The sequence below is a fragment of the Nymphaea colorata genome, chromosome 7, assembly GCF_008831285.2.
Source record: "Nymphaea colorata isolate Beijing-Zhang1983 chromosome 7, ASM883128v2, whole genome shotgun sequence".
In the NCBI taxonomy this organism is placed as follows: Eukaryota; Viridiplantae; Streptophyta; class Magnoliopsida; order Nymphaeales; family Nymphaeaceae; genus Nymphaea; species Nymphaea colorata.
In genome coordinates this window covers 6537202-6556862 of record NC_045144.1, presented here as the reverse complement: position 1 = coordinate 6556862, position 19661 = coordinate 6537202, and the positions used below count along the sequence as shown (strand labels likewise).

Genomic DNA, 19661 nt, shown 5'->3' with positions numbered 1-19661 from the left:
AATCTTCGTTTCTGTAAAGATTAGGAAAAATGTAAAGCTAAGCAAATTGCTTCCACACCAACGACAAAGGACTGTCTAGGCTGTAAGAGATGTCAATCAACTTGCCCAATGGATTTCTTTTGGACACCCTCCTTTGGAAACGAAGGTTAACAAACACCCCATGTTATCATATCCCATCTATATTTGTTTCGTGAACGTTGCAGATATGACACCCTCAAAGAGCGATGCCGTGTAGATCTTATGTGATATGCCCACTTTTCCACGTAATATCCACAACGGATATTTCTGACAATACACTTAACAAACTGAAACCCAAGGCCAGCATTTGAACAAGACACTAATTCGTATATCTGAGAATATCACCCTTAAATTAGTTGTAGGCGAAAAGAAACGCATGTTTAAATTGATAGAGCCTCAAGAAATCAGGTCATCCTCAAACATATATACTGGTCAAAAAACACTATTAAAAATATCCATTAAGATACATCAGCAATGGCGCCTAATACACTGGAAAAGACAATGTTGTAAAGTACACAATGCTGTTCTCCAACCTGAGAGAGTACAAACTCCACCAAGTTCCTTGATGACTATCTTCAGAGATACATAAAAAATTTGTCATCCTGAAAAGTCAGCAATCATCAAAATTGTCGCCATCCTTGGCCGGCTGCTCACACCTATTTTAGTCCACTTTGAACCAATAACTTGAAGCTCCTCCTTGCTTTGCGAAGGCAGCTGTTCATGTAGCCTGGGATGAGCAGTGTGATACTACCACGACAGTGATATCGGGGGCTTCAAGGGACAATCTTGCAGCAAATGCAAGGATAACCTGCAGTTCAATTGGTCTCCTCTCACCAGTTGAGTAGCTGAAATTTCCTCAAACTCAAATAGCCCAGAAAGGTTTGGCTGATAGTGATGGAGGTCTCGAGTCACTTTCATGAGATTTTTCATTACCACCCTCTTCATCATCATCATCATCCCCATACTCGGCAAGTTTAAGTAGAATTTCTGAAACAAAAAAGAAGCTGGATTAGTAACTAAAGAAATCACGCTACTTCAACGAATTCTGAACTTGAGAAAACCACTACCAGAAGTAGGACCATGATCCAATTTATTATCAGTGGGCTGTGCAGCTTCAAGTTTTGGAGGTTGTGAACTGAACTTTGGGGGTGGAGGTGGTGTTTCTGGAGGGGGTGGTGGCAGAAATTTTGGAGGGGGTGGTGGCATTCCATTAGCAAATGGAGGGAGCAACTTCCTTGGTGGTGGCATACTCAGAAGACTTCTTGAGCTTTGATACTCTGAGGAATTACCTGGCTTAAGAAATTCTGTTTCCTGTTGTAAGTGATGGGGAAAAAAAAGGAAAAAGAAGAAGAAAGATTCATATCTGCCTTATACCACAAAGGAAAAGGAAAAAAACTAAACTGGTCATCTAAATCTATTAAGTGAGCTCAAAGATTATCAAGATGTTAAAAGTTAAAACTGCACATGAACCTGACACGATGAGTCAGACAAACACATGCATGCAAATGAAGCTTCCAGGCATTGATTCCCCTTGAATAGAAAAGCTACGAACCTAAAAATTCACTAGGACTGCACAAATGAACAAAAACACTTAACAGTTTCCACACTGCATGCACCCATCACTCCTCCCTAAGGAAGAAAAAAAATTTCCTTTTTTTCCTGCAACGACATACTTTCATAGGTCAACTTTTGAAACTGTAAACCAAAAAATATAGGATCATTTTTTAGAAATTTTTCCTTAAGACCTAAGACCAGCTAAAGGTCAAATCTTAGCTCAACTGACTTGAATGGCATGACCAAATTCCATAAACAGTATCCTGGAAAAAACTACAATGGCCACCCTGTAGCGCATGGCACCTCCGCAAAATGCATTCCTGTGAAACATGCAAACGAATGTGGAATATAGAATCTCGGACCAGCCTGTCAGCGTCATAGAAGGTCAGAGAGAAAATACCTGGAATATTAGCAGCAAAAATCAGCAAATGGACATTCTGGATCATGCAGAACACAAGAAACTCATAAGATGCAAGTCAGATCATTTAAAGAGTTGCCGCAAGTGCAGAAGAACCCTTTTATTGCTTTTCAGGAGACAGTGAAAGCTTCTTTATACCAAAATCAATAGACCTCATGAACAAACCAAAATACAAAAAAGAGAAAATTCGAAAACTACATCAATGACAGGGAAACGTCCAAGAACAATTGCTAACAACTTGACCAAAACAAGAGCAAAAAACTAAAAATGGTCCTGATGACTGCACTAAAAACACAAATGCCTTTACATGTCAATGACTATTTGCCCCTAAAACTCATGGTAATGCTGCCTCATATTTGACATACCTGTGAAAGGTAACAGGGATGAACAAAATGTAAACAAACCAGGAGAGTGTATAAGATATGAAATTGGAAGGTTTAACTTACACGTGTGGTTCACTTGGGGGGGGGGGGGGGGGAGTCATACACGTTTTCTCAAAGAATAAAGAAAGAGTATTAACCTTTAAAATTTCTAGTTTTAGTTTTAAACTTGACAAAATACACCAAAGCCAATAGGCTCAATACCTAGTGTGGAAAAGACTACAGATAAGCAAGAAAACGTTTAGATCGTCAACAACTAGTGGTTTTGCAGAAGAAACACAAAGAAAGCAAGAAGCATAATAGCATTCACTACCAAACTATTCACTTGATTCAACATTAGAAGACACGAAAGACGCACCTTATGACATCCTGCAGATCTCTTACTTTCAGTAGGTAGCTCCTGAAACTTCCTCCTGTGAGACCGCTTATCAGATTGAGGTTTTTCAGGTTCTGAGCTTTTCGTGCCGGCATCTGATGAAGGACCTTGCACTGGAGGCGCTTGATTGGGTGGCTGTATCAATGCAAGTGCAACTTGCTGCAATGGTGTAGCCTGCGGATAAATTCCTCCATATCCATTGTAGTTTGTTCCAGTGAATGAAGGTGGACAACAATTAGCAGTATTCAGATGTGGTTGTCCAATATTGACAACCCCAGGTGGACCTATCACCTGGGAATGAACTGTAGAGACCACGGCCATAGCAGGAGAAATAGCAACCACAGAAGATGATGATAATGCAGTAGAGGTGGTAGCAGAACATGCTGAGGCAGAAACAATCCTGTCAGAAGTTTTATTTTCTTCATTTGCACTGGAGGTTTGAACGCCAACCAGCAACTGTTGAGGGGGTGGAACTGCATTGTAAGCCTTACTTGTAGATACCCTGAAACTCAGGAAAATTGCACCCATCATGTACATTGATACGGATATTTAAGTGAGCACCAAAAAACAAATAGCTGAAAAAATAAAAGTATGGATAGCATATCCACTCATACTAATGAAAGGAACGTGACTTCTAGGATAGCTTTCCTCATGGTCCTCAACCATCAGGCATATAACATGCCTTAGAGTGTCAGTGAAGCCAACCTTACCAAGCACTGCACATGCTTTTAAATCAAGTTCAAGTTGTGTTTCCTATCCTCACTGGCAGTTCAGAGGTAGATTTTAACTTTCAATGAAAATTGCGAATGATTAACCCTTTATTTGGAAAAAAAAAGGACAAGACAGAAGTCCAGTAGTCATTTCAAGTGATTTTGTTTTCATAATTGTGAAAGTTATCCCTAGTTCTTGGATAGTGCACATGCCAAGCCATTTAAGCCAATAACGAGATTTGTTTGAATTGCCCTCTTTATATAAATAAGCCACTGTTACAAGTCTTGTGTCTTTACATGGCAATGTGCTCACTGACCAAAACACCCAACACTTTTCTCACCATTAAAGACAAAAGCTATGTCACATGGGTATAGGTACGGGTAGCAGTACGGATAAAAACTTGGGTGCAGGGGTACGGTCACACATACACACACACACTATATATATATATATATATATATATATATATATAAACCGAATAACATATTCACACATATATATATCAAAAAATTACAAACAGAATAACATATTCATAAATCATGATCCAAAATTTATAGATATTATCATATTACTAGTGTATCTAAAAAGCAAAAAACTATAACCGATAAGGCGATAACTGAAAAGCTTAGCAGTTCAAGATACAAATGAATCCAAAACATCATAAGAACCACAAAGACAAGAGTACAAAAGAACATCATAGTAGAAGAAAAGTAGAGAGACACGGGTGAAATTGTAGGGTGACAATTGCATATCATAAGAATCACAACTTTATTAAAAGTAAAATCATTGGGGCGATTTGGAAACTGAAACCCTCGTTCTTCCCCTCTCCCTTCCTCTCTCTCTCCCCCCGATTTTTCCCACTTCTCTTCTCCTTGCTCTTCTTTTGACCACCGCCTCTGCAAACCCTCCGCCTAAAGGCAGAGGGTCGAGGAAACCCTCTGCAAAACATACCGGCAAGCAGTCCCTCTCCTTGGCCACCAGATTGAATACAACAACAACCAATACAGTCTTATGCATTAACGGAAGAACAGAAGAACGGAGCTCGATCAAAAAGGAAGAAAACAGCAAACAAAAAAAGAAAAAATGAAGACGAAGTGAAGAACCGTCGTTGTTCGCCGTTCACGCCTGCCGTCTCCGCTCGCTGTTCACCGTTCGCCGTTCACTTGTCATCGTTAGTTCTTCACTTTGGTAAAGAGTGAAGACTTAGTTCTTCACTTTGGTAAAGAGTGAAGACGAAAACCATCTTCGACAAAACATAAGGGTTTCGATAATTTTAACGTGAAAATTGTAAAAAGCGTTAAAATGTAAAACACGTTAAAATCTAAAACGGACAATTTTAGACTCGGTCAAAGTTGACCGAGTCTGAAAATGGACAAATTTGACCCCAGGTACATTGACCATACACGGTGCGGTCAACGCAGTCCCTAACGCTGCACCCACGCTCGTACCAATGTCGTACCGGTACTATGCTGGTACTCCTCTTAAATAGAAGTACCCGTGTTACATAGGACAAAAGGGACTTTAGACTATCGTCACAAACAAGCTTTTGTCATTTTGATATACCGTTGGATAAACTCCCTCTGCAAACAATACATACAGTCTCACTTTCTGATAAAAGTACCCCATAAAGAACTAATTCTTTTCTTTAGAAAGGGCAGTCGGCGGAGCATGTCAATATAAACAAAGGTGGAAGGAAAGTAATGATCTCTAAGTTACAGACAGTCAATTACTCGGGCCTGGTACAGCTCTTAACTTTCTTGCGTGTACGACATTCAGAGATCACCTTGACATGTTGAAAGTAGCTTTGTAGATTTTCTTTTCAAAGATAACAAAAATGTTCTTTTGCACATTTAGGTCAATGTCATCTAAGGATGCATTCAATTGAATTCACTACATATAGATCATGCCGTTCAATGAAATTTTTTTCTTTTAATTCTTAAAAGAAATGGGCTCCTGCCTCTGCCTCAAACCTATGTAATCTTTTAACTAAATTGAACCCTTTATCTAGGAAGAGCATGAAGAGTATTTCCTTAAAGGAAAGGTAAGAGCTCCCTCTGCCTTTTGCTCCAGTATGCAGTCTGGACTCTGAGCAACAGGTATAACCATGAAATTACAGTCAGCAGAAAAATGCACGAAGACACTAAATTACAAAGCTAAGCCATGAGGGTGGGTTCCCGATTGTAACAATTATATCATGTTTCAGAGAACTGTATGACATGCCTTACATCTTTCACAGATTTTGGTTGCATGCCTCTCTCTTCATTTTTAAAACTAATACATAGCCAAGCAAGACAACATCAAAATGCAGCAAAGTCAAGGTAAAATAAAAGTCGTTAGACAAGTATCTAATCAAGGAAACAAATGTGAGACAGAGTTAAATTAATAATCATAAACGCTTAAAATATACCGACAATAAAAAAGGCAAACCAACTACATTTGTAAAATAATCTTGTAGGCAAATAATGAACACAAACATCAAATTCTGTTGAATAAAGTAATTATTACTGACAGATTTGCTTTGAATGCCATCTTCACATGTAACAGCTGCAGTTATTCATAGAAGAAAGTAAGTCTTTATGTAATAGGCATAACTGATTTACGGAGAGCCCATCATTTAGAAACTTTTAGCACCTAGTTTAGCATCTCTTCTGAACATTGAATTTGTTGGCACTAAAGAACATTTGACAAAACCCCAAAAAAAAAAAAATCTGACAGAAACAAAGAAATATCATGCCTTCCCAGACGACACCAACTTCTTTATTAGTAAGTCAACCTAAAATATTTGTGATAACCATGGAAGAGTAAAGGTGAAAATGGCAGAAAGAAATCCAATATATTTAGACGACAGTTCACCTAAATCTAAAGTCACTGACCTTGTAGCACCACATTCCATGCTGATTGTGTCCAAAAGGTGTTCCGCTAAAAGTTTAGCAGCTTCAAGGCTCTTCAAATTATTACTTGATAGATATAAATGTAAAGGCTGTAATTCTACCCAAAAAAATGGGAAAAAAAAAAAGGAAGACTGTTAAGTATACAGCCAAAAAGAGCATAAACAACTAGCTGCTTTATTTTTTCTTCGACGGAAAGGTAAGACATTAATTTGAATTAACAATTGCTATACCTTCACCTTTGACATCATCAGCATTGCCAGAACCACATCCTTTCAGTACAACAGATGCTCCTGTTTCATTCATAATGTGATTTATATATTGGTCCTGCAAATCAATCCCAACCACCACCAGCACAAAAAACAATTTCTCCCAATGATATGGAGATGTCAGAGAATGACTTGAGATATAAGAAATTCACATCAAATTTATCAAAAAACACAAATACACCAAAGAAACCTAAAACTAAGCTATTTCCTAATGGCACATCCTCTAAAAAGAGGAACATGAGATCACATGGAACCACAGCTGGCCAACTGACGAGATGATTTAACAATTAAAAAGAAATCCTAAAATCAAAATTTTACTAAGGACAATTTAACTTCAAACAAAAATAAATAAAAAATATCAAATATGTAATGTATGTTTAGTTAAAAACCAAAAGCAACACATAATCTAGACATAACAACCAAAAGTTTGAAGATAGGTTTGCCACTAAATGCTCATGATTGGAAGCCAAAAGGAAAAGCAATGCTTACATTTGGGCCACGGATCCGTGCAGCAATGTTTAATGATGGATCCGCTTCAAATCCCAGGAACAAGGAAGCAGATAGAGGTTGGGTTGCCTGGATTATCATCACAAGAAGAGAAAAAGAGACCTTATAGACACTACAGCTGCTCTCAGACACAACAGGCTGGGTTCTGCAGACAGAATGGAGAAACCTACCTGGCTTGTGGTACTTGCTATTGGGAGGAAGGGAGCCAATGCAGGATGTCCATGTTGACCTTGTCTCATGATCTCTTCAACCATTGCAGCCGCAGAGTCAACGGCTTTAATTCTTTCTGCTGTGTCGTGTAGCTAGGGAAGACAATGTCAACAAACAATTAGGGTTCAAGAATATTAACCTAACTGAATTACAGCTTGATAGAGAGAAGAATAAACGAGCTGGGCCTCCTAAAATTTGTACAACCTGAAATAGAAATAAAGTGTCATTTTATTTTCAAAACCTACAAATACAAAGTGTGCATATTCTGAAGTTTGATATCTGTTTATGAAAATGAGAAAGACATAGTACAAATGTGCCAGTAACTTTTCACATGAGATGCAAAAGCATTTCAATTTATTAGAACTTCCTCCTTTCTCCTCCTCTTCCTCCTTTTTCTTCTTATTTTGGTGAACATTGACATGGCCAAAAAGCACCACCTGCACCCGTAGTTGATCCCATGCAGCATCAACATGGGTGGCGCACCCAAAATGGTGCGTCCACGTAAGGCAGGCTCTAAGTAATTAGCAATCAGATCCTCTACATCTAAAGGTAACAGCGCACAATGTCTTGATATATAATCTTGTAGCAGATGAAGGGCAGACAGGAAACTGGATTGGATCAAACCACCACCTATGTACACTAAAACATGGGTCATGGGTCCAAGTTCCTGATAATCCATTCTCTGAACACTCTTAGAGTCTTACAAAAATTTTTACATTATTGAAGGCATGCAATGAATAAAATGACCAGTTCTCTCTCATTTTGGCCTTCTTCTTCTCCTTCTTTTCCTAGTTCCTCTTACTTTCTTGAATTCCAGATTTATCAAGAACTGTATTTCTGATTAGGATCCTCAAGACTAGTATCAGCGCCATGCTAACCCAAGCGATCATAGGGAAATAATCACAATATTGTCGAAGACAATGCTAGAGCCATGGAAGAAAAATAAAGGCAAGGAGACCTTGATGATCGATTGCAGGGATGGAGGAAAAATCCAAATGGCTAAAGAATAAAATGAACAACAGTTTGTAACCAGTCCGGTGCAAAATGCACATGCTATTTCTGGGCTCCAGATTCCCATTAGTGGCTATGGATTATCACCAAGAGTAAATCAAAACCATGGTATGTTGGATCCTGATGGGCAGGGTGTCTTGAACCCTAATGGGAGCTCTTGGTGAAATTCCAAGAGTGGAGACCTTATAAACCACGAATATGTCACCCTTTTAAGGCAGGGGGGAAGTAATGGAGGCTTTACCACCAATCCTCTCTAACCTCCAAAGCTGAAGTTACCCAAATTCTCAAGGAAGATCCCCTGCTATCACATCTATTCACCAAAACAGCAAAAACACCCAAGATGACATGATTCAGGTGCAGGTGCGACTCCAACACAACATCGAATGATGTTTGTCAACGCGAATCTCATGCGGCCAAACTGCGTTGAGGTCATTTTTGTCCTTTTTCTTTTCTTTTTTTTTTTTGAAATGATGCTTCTGCTTTTCAGTTTTTTCTGTCTTTTTCCGCATCTGTTATATTGTTTTTACTTTTTAGTATTTTACTCATAGTCACAAAAAACTTTCTTAGGTTTTAAACAGCAAGGTTTGTCTCGGGTATAATACAGCAAGCTTGAAAAAAAAGGGAAATATGGTAAATTTTACAACAAAAAATTAAAAATGAGGAAAAAATAAAATGAGTGAGAAACTAATAACACAATGATCAAAAAACAAGTAGATTTGCAACAAATAAAAATTAGAAAATGAAAAAAGAAATAGTTTGGAATTTAAAAAACACAAAAATGAATAAAAAGAATAAAAATGTGAAAAAAAACGCGAAAAAGACACGTTGTTTTCTCTTTCTTTTCATTCTAACTTTTTTTCATAAAAAAACTGTGTTTTTTTATTTTATATGGCTAATTTTTTATCACTTTTTTTTTTAAAAAAAAAACATATTTCTGTGACAATGATTTTACTACACACTTGTGGCTATTTTATATGGCTAATTTTTATATGGCCTCTTGTAAAAAAGTTTAAATAAATAAAAGTTATTTATGCATGGTTTGTAAGTTTCAAAAGTTTGAGCCTGTTTTTGTAACATAAGTACAAGTAAAGCTAAAGAAATTTCGTAGACTTTCAAAGAGTGAGAACCATAACTTTTTCACTCTCTTCCTCAGTCCTCACCTCGCAGCTCTCCACATCATCATCATCATCTCTCTCTGTCTCTCTCTCTGTGGTAATATCTCTCTTTCTCTCTCTCTCTCTGTGGTAATCTCTCTCTCTCTCTCTCTCTCTCTCTCTCTCTCTTTCTCTCCCTCTCTGATGGTCAGGTTAAAGGCCAAGAGAAACCAGATTAAAGTTTTAAAAGAAAACGAAGAGATTGCCCTCATTTCAGCATGTGACTAAACAAATAAAATAAATGCCATAAAATCATGATAAAAACGCAAAAGAATATTTTTTTGCAATATTTTCAATTTCTCGCATTGTCTTCACATTTTTCATTTTTTCATTAATATCGTGATATTTTTGGCTAATGGAAAAAAAGAGGGCATCAGTCCTGCTAAGTGTTTAAGTACCCAGGTCATAGGGCCAGGCCTCATGAAAAATCTACCCCAAGGCCCAACAATTTTCAGAGCCAAGCTGGCCCACTTATTAGACCAGCTCTTTAGGGTCAGGTCGTAACAGAGAAGTTTTGGGTGCGAGATTGCAGTAAAAATCAACTGAAAGGCACATACATATACATTGCATGACAAACAAAACCCACTAATTCAATATTTGAATAAAAAACCTCAAAGTGAACTGGCTACTAAGAGGCCAAGCTTAAGAAGGGACATTTTAACTACTTTATTGAGATTTGCTGCAGCAATACTCACATGAGCACCAGCAGAAATGTGAAGATACAATGGCTTTTCATTATCCTGTACTGCATTTGGAGGACGATATTTTCCCCTTCAAGGTAAATTCATAAACTTGCAGGTAAGTGAGTAAAAAAATCAAAGAAATTGGACTTCTTTAAAAACATCACATGCTTCTAACCAACCACCACCTAGTTATAACCACAGCACCAGTGCATTTCTGGATCTGCAAAAGAAAAAAAGAAGAGTTTTATTCCATAAAAGACAATAATAAGTCTCAGATTACAAAGCTAACACAATGAAATACACCTATACTAATGCAAATCAATATTTCACCTCTTCTTGAGTCTGCCGCTTTGTGAGTTTATATCGTATGGTAGATTCAGCATCATTTATCACAATTTCTCGAGCAATCAGTTCATCTTGAATTTTTGGCTGCAAACTCACTACTTTTGCTGTTGCCTCCTGTGTAAGATAAACTTATCAATAGCTTTCAGATAAAGGAGAGGAAAAAAATCATCAACAGAAATGGGATTATCAATTGTCACCAACACCAATGTAACATATGCAATAATGCAATGAATTTGAACAGAGGCTGCATATATACGCAAAAAGGTAGTTCGTATGCAATACCTGACAAAAACTGAACTAAAAAAATAACCCAACTAAATAAGGAACATTGGAATAAAGACCAAAAAAGTAGACTCTATTTTTAGGAAGATCATGTGCTAGCAAGAGAACCACCTTCAAACGTCCAATGGAAGCCAATAATGACCAACAGTTTTGACCCATTGTCACCAATACAGTTCTCGGGTGTCTATTAGCAAGCTTCTTCTCAGGTATCTTCTATGCCAGAGAATCTCAGAAGTCAGAATTCAAAACATTTAAAACACATAAAAATAAAGAAAAACAAAACTAATAGTCGTGTACTAAGTTTTTGACTAATATACTGTTAAAAATTCAAAACAGCTTTTAAAACTTTAGAATCAATCAGAAAATGGAAACATACACTAAAGTAAAAAAAAAAATGTTCTTTTATAAAAACGAGGAAAATATCGTGATAACTTGACATGTTATCACAAGGAACGTCTGTAGATTTTCCCTTTTATAGAAAGTTATGCTATTTTGACAAAAAAATGTGATCTTCTCAAATATTGTCCACATTTGTGACACTATGGCTTCTATTAATGTCACAATATTAGCAATATTTTCATAATACCACAATAAAAACACCAATAACAAGTTAAACAAAAAATTATCACTATATTTGCAATTCAAAGTAACATGAGATTTTTTAAATGCAGTTTAAACTTTTTTCAAATTTTAAACCTACCATATAATAAAATTTATGTTTGAAACCCCCACAAACAATATATATATAAAGCAAGAAATTTTGAAAAATCTAAAGGTTTCAAGATCTTTTGAAGCAAACCAAACACACTAATGGCATTATGCCAACCTTTGCTTTGTAAAGTTGTAAACACCATTCATTTTTTTAGTTGGCAGTTAGCATGAGTAAGACATAACAAGTTATGGCCCATAGAAAATGAAATCCTCCTGTTATAGAGAAAAAGTAGGAGGCATTCCTTAACAATTAACATGTAATTTATTTGTTGCTGCACCTAAGATGACTTGGGCACTGCAATCTTTTGAAAGAGTCTGTGTCGCTTATCTCCTTTTTTTCATCACTATAGACTGGGCCTAAAACAACTCAACTTAAAAACTAGGAGTTTCCTTTTCTTTCAAGTGGTATCTAATCATCACAAATATTATCAGGACATCTGCAAAATTTTGTTGGGTGCTAATCAGGTTGTTCTTTTCTGAAGAGAAAATGTTGGGAATTCAAAATATAAAAAGTATAATAAATAATATATAAGTAATGACATTTTAATTTTTTATTTGTCTAACAGTTTTCTAACAAAAAGCATTAATAAAACTCAAATAGCTATTAAAATGTTAAAAGCTATGTAACAAGCACTCATCTAAGAGGCTAAGACGGTACCACATTGGGTTGTTGACATGGCTGGATAAAAGTGCAGCTCTAGGCTTGAAGTGAACAGGGTCAAGAACATGTTAGGTGTGGTCTATGTATCCATGACTAAACTCTAAAGTCATCCAAAAGTCGGCTCACTCATTTCTGTCTTTTGTAGGTTTAAATTGAAACAATTTGTGTTAACTTTGGTATGTATATTACTATGATTGTCAATTTATGAATATGAACTTTGATTCATGAATGTATTGCTTGCTGCGTCACATAGATACTGGGTGTCTATGCCGGCACAGCAGTTTTCAAAAAAAAATCTGGGTGTGGGTGCAGCAATAAGGCTATGAAAAGTTACATAACAGACTGCATAGGGAATAGAGTCAGTGGACAATTTTGTATTACATATGTAGACTATGTATGTAATGCAACATAGTCACAAATAATATTTGGAAGTTTTCAACGGTGAGATTTTCTCGGGTATTATAAGGTGAGCTTGAAAAAATGGGGAAAAAACGAAAAAAATACGATAAATTTTAAAAAACTTTAAAAAAAAACTAAAAATGGGGGGAAAATAAAATAAGTGAGAAACTAATGACAAAACATCAAAAGATAAGGAGATTAGCAACAAATAAAAAATAGAAAATGAAAAAAAAACTGTTTGGCATTAAAAAATGAAAAAAATGAAAAAATGAGAAAAAATGCATTAAAAACACGTTTTTTCTTTTACATTTTTTTCAAAAAAATGCATTGTTTTAAGTTTTAAACGTCAATTTAATTCATCGCAATTTTTTCGGAAAAAACGTGTTTTTCGTGACTATGGTATATAAGAAAACTCAAAGCCAGAGGGATCAGAGTTACAGTGTTACAGAATCGTCCACTAACCTAATCCCTTTTGAGTCTTGTTACATATATAGTCAGTTGTTAGATATAGCTTTCCATAGCCTTATGTTTATAATTTCTTCTCTTTTGACCTTTTTTAGATTTTGTTCTCTTTCAACTTCTTAGTCATGTACTATTGTTACAAATAGACTTTTTCCTTGGGGTTACCTTAGTCAAACGTCCAAAAACTATTGCTAGTTTAGGGCTGGGGAGATGAGTTCATCATCCCTAAGGGGGGAGCAAGAGAGAGTTTCTAAAAGAGGGGAAAAACAAGATGGGGAGTTTCTGATAGAGGAGAAACGAAAGGGTAGAGAGAAAGACAGCTTTTAAAAGATTGGAGAAGAATGAGAGAGAAAGAGGGAGTTAGAGAGGGGGAACAAGAGAGTTCAAAAGAGGGGAAAATGAAGGAGAAATGAAAAGCGAGAGAGTTACATAGAGGGGGAACACGAGAGAGAGAGAGAGAGAGAAAGAAATAGCTTAAAAAACAGCATTTAGTACATATACTTTTAAACTGACACGAGGACAATCTTAGCTTTCATCTCAGTTTGCTGCATCTTACACACGGAGATGCAAGTTCAGCATGCATTGTCTTTTGGACAAAACTGGTGTGGTGCAGTTGACCACACTGGATGGGCATAGACCATGTCTGATGACACACCAGCGTCCGCATGGCAAGTCTGTGTTAGATAGATTGCTTCGTATCTTTCTTGTTTAAAAATTTAAAATAATATTGTTAATTTAATTTGTTATACATATACACATAAGTAGTCCACACCCAAGGTCTTTTGAAAATGCTTTGGACTTATCTGCACCCATAACTACATCCATGTCACATAGGTTAAGAGAAACCTAAATATGTATGCATTAAACAAATCACAATGGGAAAAAATGTAATAACAATGCAATACTTTCATTTTTGACAAATTTTATCAAAATATCATGTTTTTTCTCTTTCCTAATTTGTTAGTTTTCCCATCTTTAAAATACATTTTTCAAAAAAAAAAGATAATATTTGTGATAATGCTCAAAAATAAGAAAACTAGCGGACAGAAAAGTTTGCATGTCCAGCTCTCCTCATTTGAGCACCCAAGAAACAAGAAATCCATGTCACACAGACTCAGCAATTTGGACACCGCACCTGCATCAATGCAACATGGGTTCTGCATGCAATAGTGCTGATTGGATGCGAAGCTCACCTTAAATAAAAAACGGAAAACAAAAAAATACAAACAGAGAAAAAAAAAGCAGAGGAGTGAGGAGGAGAAGGGAAGAGCACTTATCTAGTAGAAGGGAGGATAATGAAAACAGCCATGCAGTACTAGGGTTATTTTTATGAACTTTGTTCATTTTAAACCGCTCTTTGATTGTCGTTTCCAAAAAGAGACTTGTTTCTTCTTATGTCAGCCACAAACCTGATCGATATAGCCACAGGATTTGCACATACTTCAAAGGAATTAGCTTTTCATAAATTTGTTATTTCGTCAGTGTCTGGAAGAACATGCCATTCCTTTACAGGATTCTGTTTAGTATTGCCTGTGTTTCCAGACATCCTGTTTTGTCTGAAAAAGTCGTTAACATAAATTTCAAAAGCAATTATTATCCAATCCATTAAATGTCCAACTTATATAAAAAAATAGAGACAATTTACATTTCATTGAAGGTCAAGTATTAAAAGATCACACAGATGTTGGACAAGGTCAATGCTTCCTCCTAAATTAGGAGATCAGGAGAACAACCTCCACTTCAAAGAGGAATCTGAGTAAGTGGATTTTGGCACTTGGATAACCTTATTGTCATGCCTTAATTTTTTACTTTCAAATCCTCAAGCCAAAGAAAATATGAATCTAGTTATAAAGTCCAACTAAGATAGCAAACTCCAACACCAAACTAAATCCTCTGATATCCATATCCCAAATATAGTTTAAGAACAGACGTATGTATGATGTAGACAAACTCCGCTTACTTGGTTCAGCTTGTGCACTACTGAAGCAGCATTCTGATATGCAAGAGGTGCTTGATAAACTTGTGGTATAGATGTGGAATTTGTAGGAAGCAAAACCGTTGGAAGAGCAATGGAAGGTGAAGCAACAACTGGAATGGTGGGTCCAGCAGCAACAGCGATGCTACTGGGTGGAAAAACACTTGGCATATGTAATCCAGCTGAAATTATTGACTCAGCAGGTTGATCCCATTTTCTCTTTCTCCTATTTACACAATTTAAAAAAGAAAACATAATATACACATAAAGAAAGAAAGTATTTTAAAGAAAAAGAAGAATAAAGGAATTACCAAGGTGAGTTCAAGATGAAATTAAGAGGCTAATGTACCAAAATGGCAAAAGCATAATACTAACAGCACACTAAGGGCATGCATACTTGGTGCATCATTCCTAAACTTTTAGTCTTCACAAATTCTTTTGATATCTCACTACAACAATACCAACAACAACAACATAAAAAAAACTTCAGGATGAGGTTTTAAATGACTATTATGAAGCTATGACAGTGACCAATCATCATAAGCAAGGAACAAACACTGAGAAACCACAATTGTAATTCTTCAGGTTTCAACTTTCAATCATTGGCTTAAACAAGCACACTCTCATCTAGATACAAAACTAAAGAATTTCTTGATCAAAAGCATTCTAAAGGCTAACCAAGAACACCTATCATGCATAAAGTTGGCTACATGGAAACTCACAAAGACAAATAGCTTAGACACAAACATACAACTGTGTTGTTATTGTTATTGAAAATCGCATGAAGTTACAAATGGCATGATATTTCTTCAGTTTATGGAGCGCTTATTTGCTTTATTGTGAAAAGATTATTTAGGTTGCTTAACTCATAACTTCATATTAACAAGGATATATCAGACTCAATACAAATGCATATTACAAGATACCAGCAACAATAACGAACAAATTTCAACAACCTTTGCTTGGTTTACGTCAGAAGTATATATCAACCACAACATCAATCCATATTGTAAAATAAAAGCAACAAGCAATCAGCAGATTGCAATAGACTCTAGTGGACATTTTTCACCCTTGCTCCCATAATTCAACTGGATAGTTTTAGCTAAGTTTGAAATCTGAATTCAAGGCATCAGAGACAGGAAAGTAGCAGGCTTAAAGAAACAAGCAACATAAAATATGCATGTCTAGTCAGACAGAAGTAGGAAAAAATTTGACATACTTCCAGCACATAATGTGTTTCGGTCCTTATTCCACAATAGGTGAAGAAACAAGAACTATGTCTTACAAACTCGGAAGTCTGCAGGATGTATGGCAATTCTTCCATTTTTGGGAGGTTACGGTATACTAATTGATATGGGGGAGGAACGGATATGAATCAAATGGGTCAACCTCAAACAATATTAAGAGAAAAAATTCCTCTGTCCACGTAGCGGGTACAGATAGCCACCGTCTCAATGGTTGTTAGTTGTTACCATTGAAGCAACCATGTCATGAGTCATCGCTCATGATCGAAACATAAGATGATTCCCCTTGTAGTTACAGGACGAAGCATCTTCCTCTTTGGTTTTGCTACTTAGATTGATCGTCCTCAACCCCAATTCCCCCGGGGGAAAGAAAGAGACAGACAGACAGACAAACTGACACGCACGCACACACACACACAGAGGGAGAGAGAGAACACCCTGCTTGGAAGGTAATCAATCGCGCCCAACTCCTCCTGTTGCCCAACAGGCAACCAAGTGAACAGCGAACTGCGCATATGATATGCAACGAGACGCCGATGAAACGAAGGGAATGTTCGACATCAGACAGCAGAAAGGAATAACAGGACAAGGATAATTAGGGTTCTTTTTCTTCTAACTTTTGGTAGCGCACAATCAAATTGAACAACAACGGTAAACAAGAGAAGGGGAACGGCGGCGTGTAGGAAAGCATATATGATGATTACCTCTGCCTGCTGGCGTTAGAGGATGAAGAGGACTCTTCGGGCGGCTTAGGGATGCTCTGCTCCTCCGTCATGGCTGTGGGGCGCGCAGACGGCGAAGCGGTGGTAGAGCTGAAGGATTTCCACGACCACGACACCTTTCTCTCTCCCTCAAATTCTCTCTCTACCCTTCCCCTCTACGACTCCATTCTCCATCCCTCTCCCTCTCTGCGGCGTTTTGTTAATGTGCGGAGAATTCAAGAAATAATATTTATTGTATTAAAAGTACAAAGAAACTATCAAGCTGGAATAGCTCAGTTGGTTAGAGCGTGTGGCTGTTAACCACAAGGTCGGAGGTTCAAGCCCTCCTTCTAGCGTGTCCTTTTTTCTTTTTGTTATGTATTTCTTTTCCAAGAACACACGGTTAAAAGTTAAAACTGTAAAAATCCTGTAACTTTTATTTATTTTCTTTTGTAACAGCAATAAATAGATAGGCAATGGCTCGCTGCGTAAATAAACCCCTCCAATTTGTGGGAGGACCTATTCCAACGGTATTAAGTAAAAAAAAATTAACATAATTTTGTTTGCACCGTCAAAAGTCATGCATTTGTTATCGCAAATTTAGAAAAAATATTAATATTGGTTTGTGTTTGCTTAATCGGATTTATAATTTTATGTAATATTTTCTCTGATTATCGTGGGGATTAAAATCATAATTAAGCTCAAGATTAAAGCATGCGAACGGCATGAATATATGTTTGATCTGTTGAGGGAGAGGCTGACTTTTAATTGACAGGAAATTATCATACATGTACAAGAAAAATTGATGGCACACCGGTCTAAGAGCATTAAGTAAAAAAAAATGCATTAAATAAAAAAAAATGCAGGCAGTGGTGGAGGCATATATAAGGGCTGGTGTGGGCAACAGCCCACATAGACTTACTTATTTCTACTGTGACACCTTATGGCCATTCATTATTTAATAATGGACTCTCTCTTAAAAGTTTGTGATGAATTGAGAGTGCAGGCAGTGGAGGAGGCACATATAAGGGCTGGTGTGGGCAACAGCCCACATAGATGTGCTTATTTCTACAGAGATGCCTTATGGTCATTCATTATTTAATATGAAAAGACAACCATATTCCTCAACGTCTACTAGGAATTGGCTTGGCAAGCTTACCTATAACCAAGATGATCTACCGCACTAATGCGGGTACTAATGAAATCTTTAGAAAATAATTCCCCAAGGGGCTGGTGCAACAGCCGGAGTGGGGACTGGTAGGCAGCCGGTGTACGTTTCGGATCATCAGGGCACCAACTCTTTTATTGTCGTAAAAGGGATGCTACTAACGCGCAAGTTAAAGCTCAGCAAAGCAACTACGGTAGGCTGTATTTTTAAGGGACAAGGGGTTTGGTGAAAGTTTTAGCTCTTTTCTTGGATGGTTGGATGAAATACTCATCCAGTTCAAATCTTTAGAAAATAAGAAGGCAAGTCAAACACTAAGTTCATACAACTATGGTTGATTTGTTTTGTTCATCACCCTCTTGATCTGGACACATGGGGAAGCCAAAGATTTCATACTAGGTGTACTAATTTAAAAAGAAAAAAAATACCCCTTAAAAATGATCAATGAGCACCAAATGAAATAACTAAATAACTAAAATATGCCAGAATATGTCCCTCCCTCCCTCTCTCTCTCTCTCTCTCTTTGGGAGCAGTTAGGCATTAATTGTCCACCAGGACCAACATGTATGGAAATGAAGTGAAACCATTTTCTATAATTGCCCACAGACTTCTCAAGATTCTTATAAAAGATTGAAAAATATCTCTATACAAAAGCATAACTACATGCAAATTTGCATATACATTGGCTCCAACAAAATTGAGAATGTCATTGTAAGCCTTTAAAACCATTTCGTCTTTGTGTTCTCATGACTTCATTGTTGCATCTCTAAGTAAGAAAAATGATGCTATCCAAAAGCAAAAAGACATGATTCTTTGTTGTGGTACTAATAGTTGGGCTTCCATTATCGAGGGGTGTGTATGTGTAGTATGCACAACGACGTTTGCATGTTTCGTCAAAAACTAGCGCAAGTGCTTAGCTGAATATGCATGTGTTGTGCCATAAGCAGATTGAGACTTGTAAGAGCTGTTATGAGGATTCATGCAGATTGCACTTTGTGGTTTAAAAATTCCTTGAGTGTCGTGGGATTAATTCATATATATTGTTAGATCAACTATTAGTATCCAGAGATCTGAACTGAGGTTTCTTTCTTTTTAAAAAAAAAAAAATATGATTCTTCTGATATTCATTCTTCAGCTATAGTTGGCTATGGGAAGGTGTGATTCATTTGTTTATTTCGAGGTTATACGAAAAAAGGGAGTTTGTTAAATCTTCTTCAATTTTCAAATTGTAAACAACAGAAAATAGGTAATCATCAGGATCATATGTGAGGGTCATATTTTTTTGGAAGAAAATGGTTTTGAAGGCCATCGCGATGAATATCATGACTCTCACCTAAGACTGTACATGAGCTGAGTGGAGCCCGGGTTCAGCCAACTCGAGCTTGGCTCGATTCTTATTCTGATTAACTTTGCTCAAGTCAAGTTTCACAATACTAGCTTGAGTTCAACTCTATCAACCTCGTCGGTGTTTGAGCTCGACTCGTTTAGATCGTTTTGGTGCTCGAGATGCTTTTATTGCTGCTATGGAGGAAGATGG

At 36.8% G+C, this 19661-nt stretch overlaps 1 protein-coding gene and 1 non-coding gene across 5 annotated transcripts; one reads left to right on the top strand and one right to left on the bottom strand.

The window, feature by feature from the left end:
* Positions 1-444: 444 nt before the first annotated feature.
* On the bottom strand, positions 445-17163 carry LOC116257330 (protein RIK). Of its 4 annotated transcripts, none has more exons than XM_031633947.2 (12): positions 16963-17162; positions 15000-15240; positions 10510-10638; positions 10365-10399; positions 10192-10267; positions 7292-7423; positions 7104-7190; positions 6579-6672; positions 6331-6445; positions 2729-3248; positions 1086-1329; positions 445-1005 (listed from the first exon to the last, which is right to left on the bottom strand). In XM_031633947.2, exons 1-12 carry the CDS (start codon positions 17031-17033, stop codon positions 881-883), a joined length of 1869 nt encoding a protein of 622 aa, XP_031489807.1. In that variant the 5' UTR covers positions 17034-17162; the 3' UTR covers positions 445-880. The 4 variants fall into 4 exon arrangements, with proteins under 4 accessions (XP_031489807.1, XP_031489809.1, XP_031489810.1 ...); XM_031633949.2 differs by having other exon boundaries at positions 6585-6672; XM_031633950.2 differs by lacking the exon at positions 445-1005 and having other exon boundaries at positions 1187-2009; positions 16963-17163.
* A 78-nt stretch (positions 17164-17241) lies between these two features.
* On the top strand, positions 17242-17315 carry TRNAN-GUU (transfer RNA asparagine (anticodon GUU)). The gene has a single exon. It is a non-coding gene; the product is annotated as a tRNA-Asn (tRNA).
* Positions 17316-19661: the final 2346 nt, after the last annotated feature.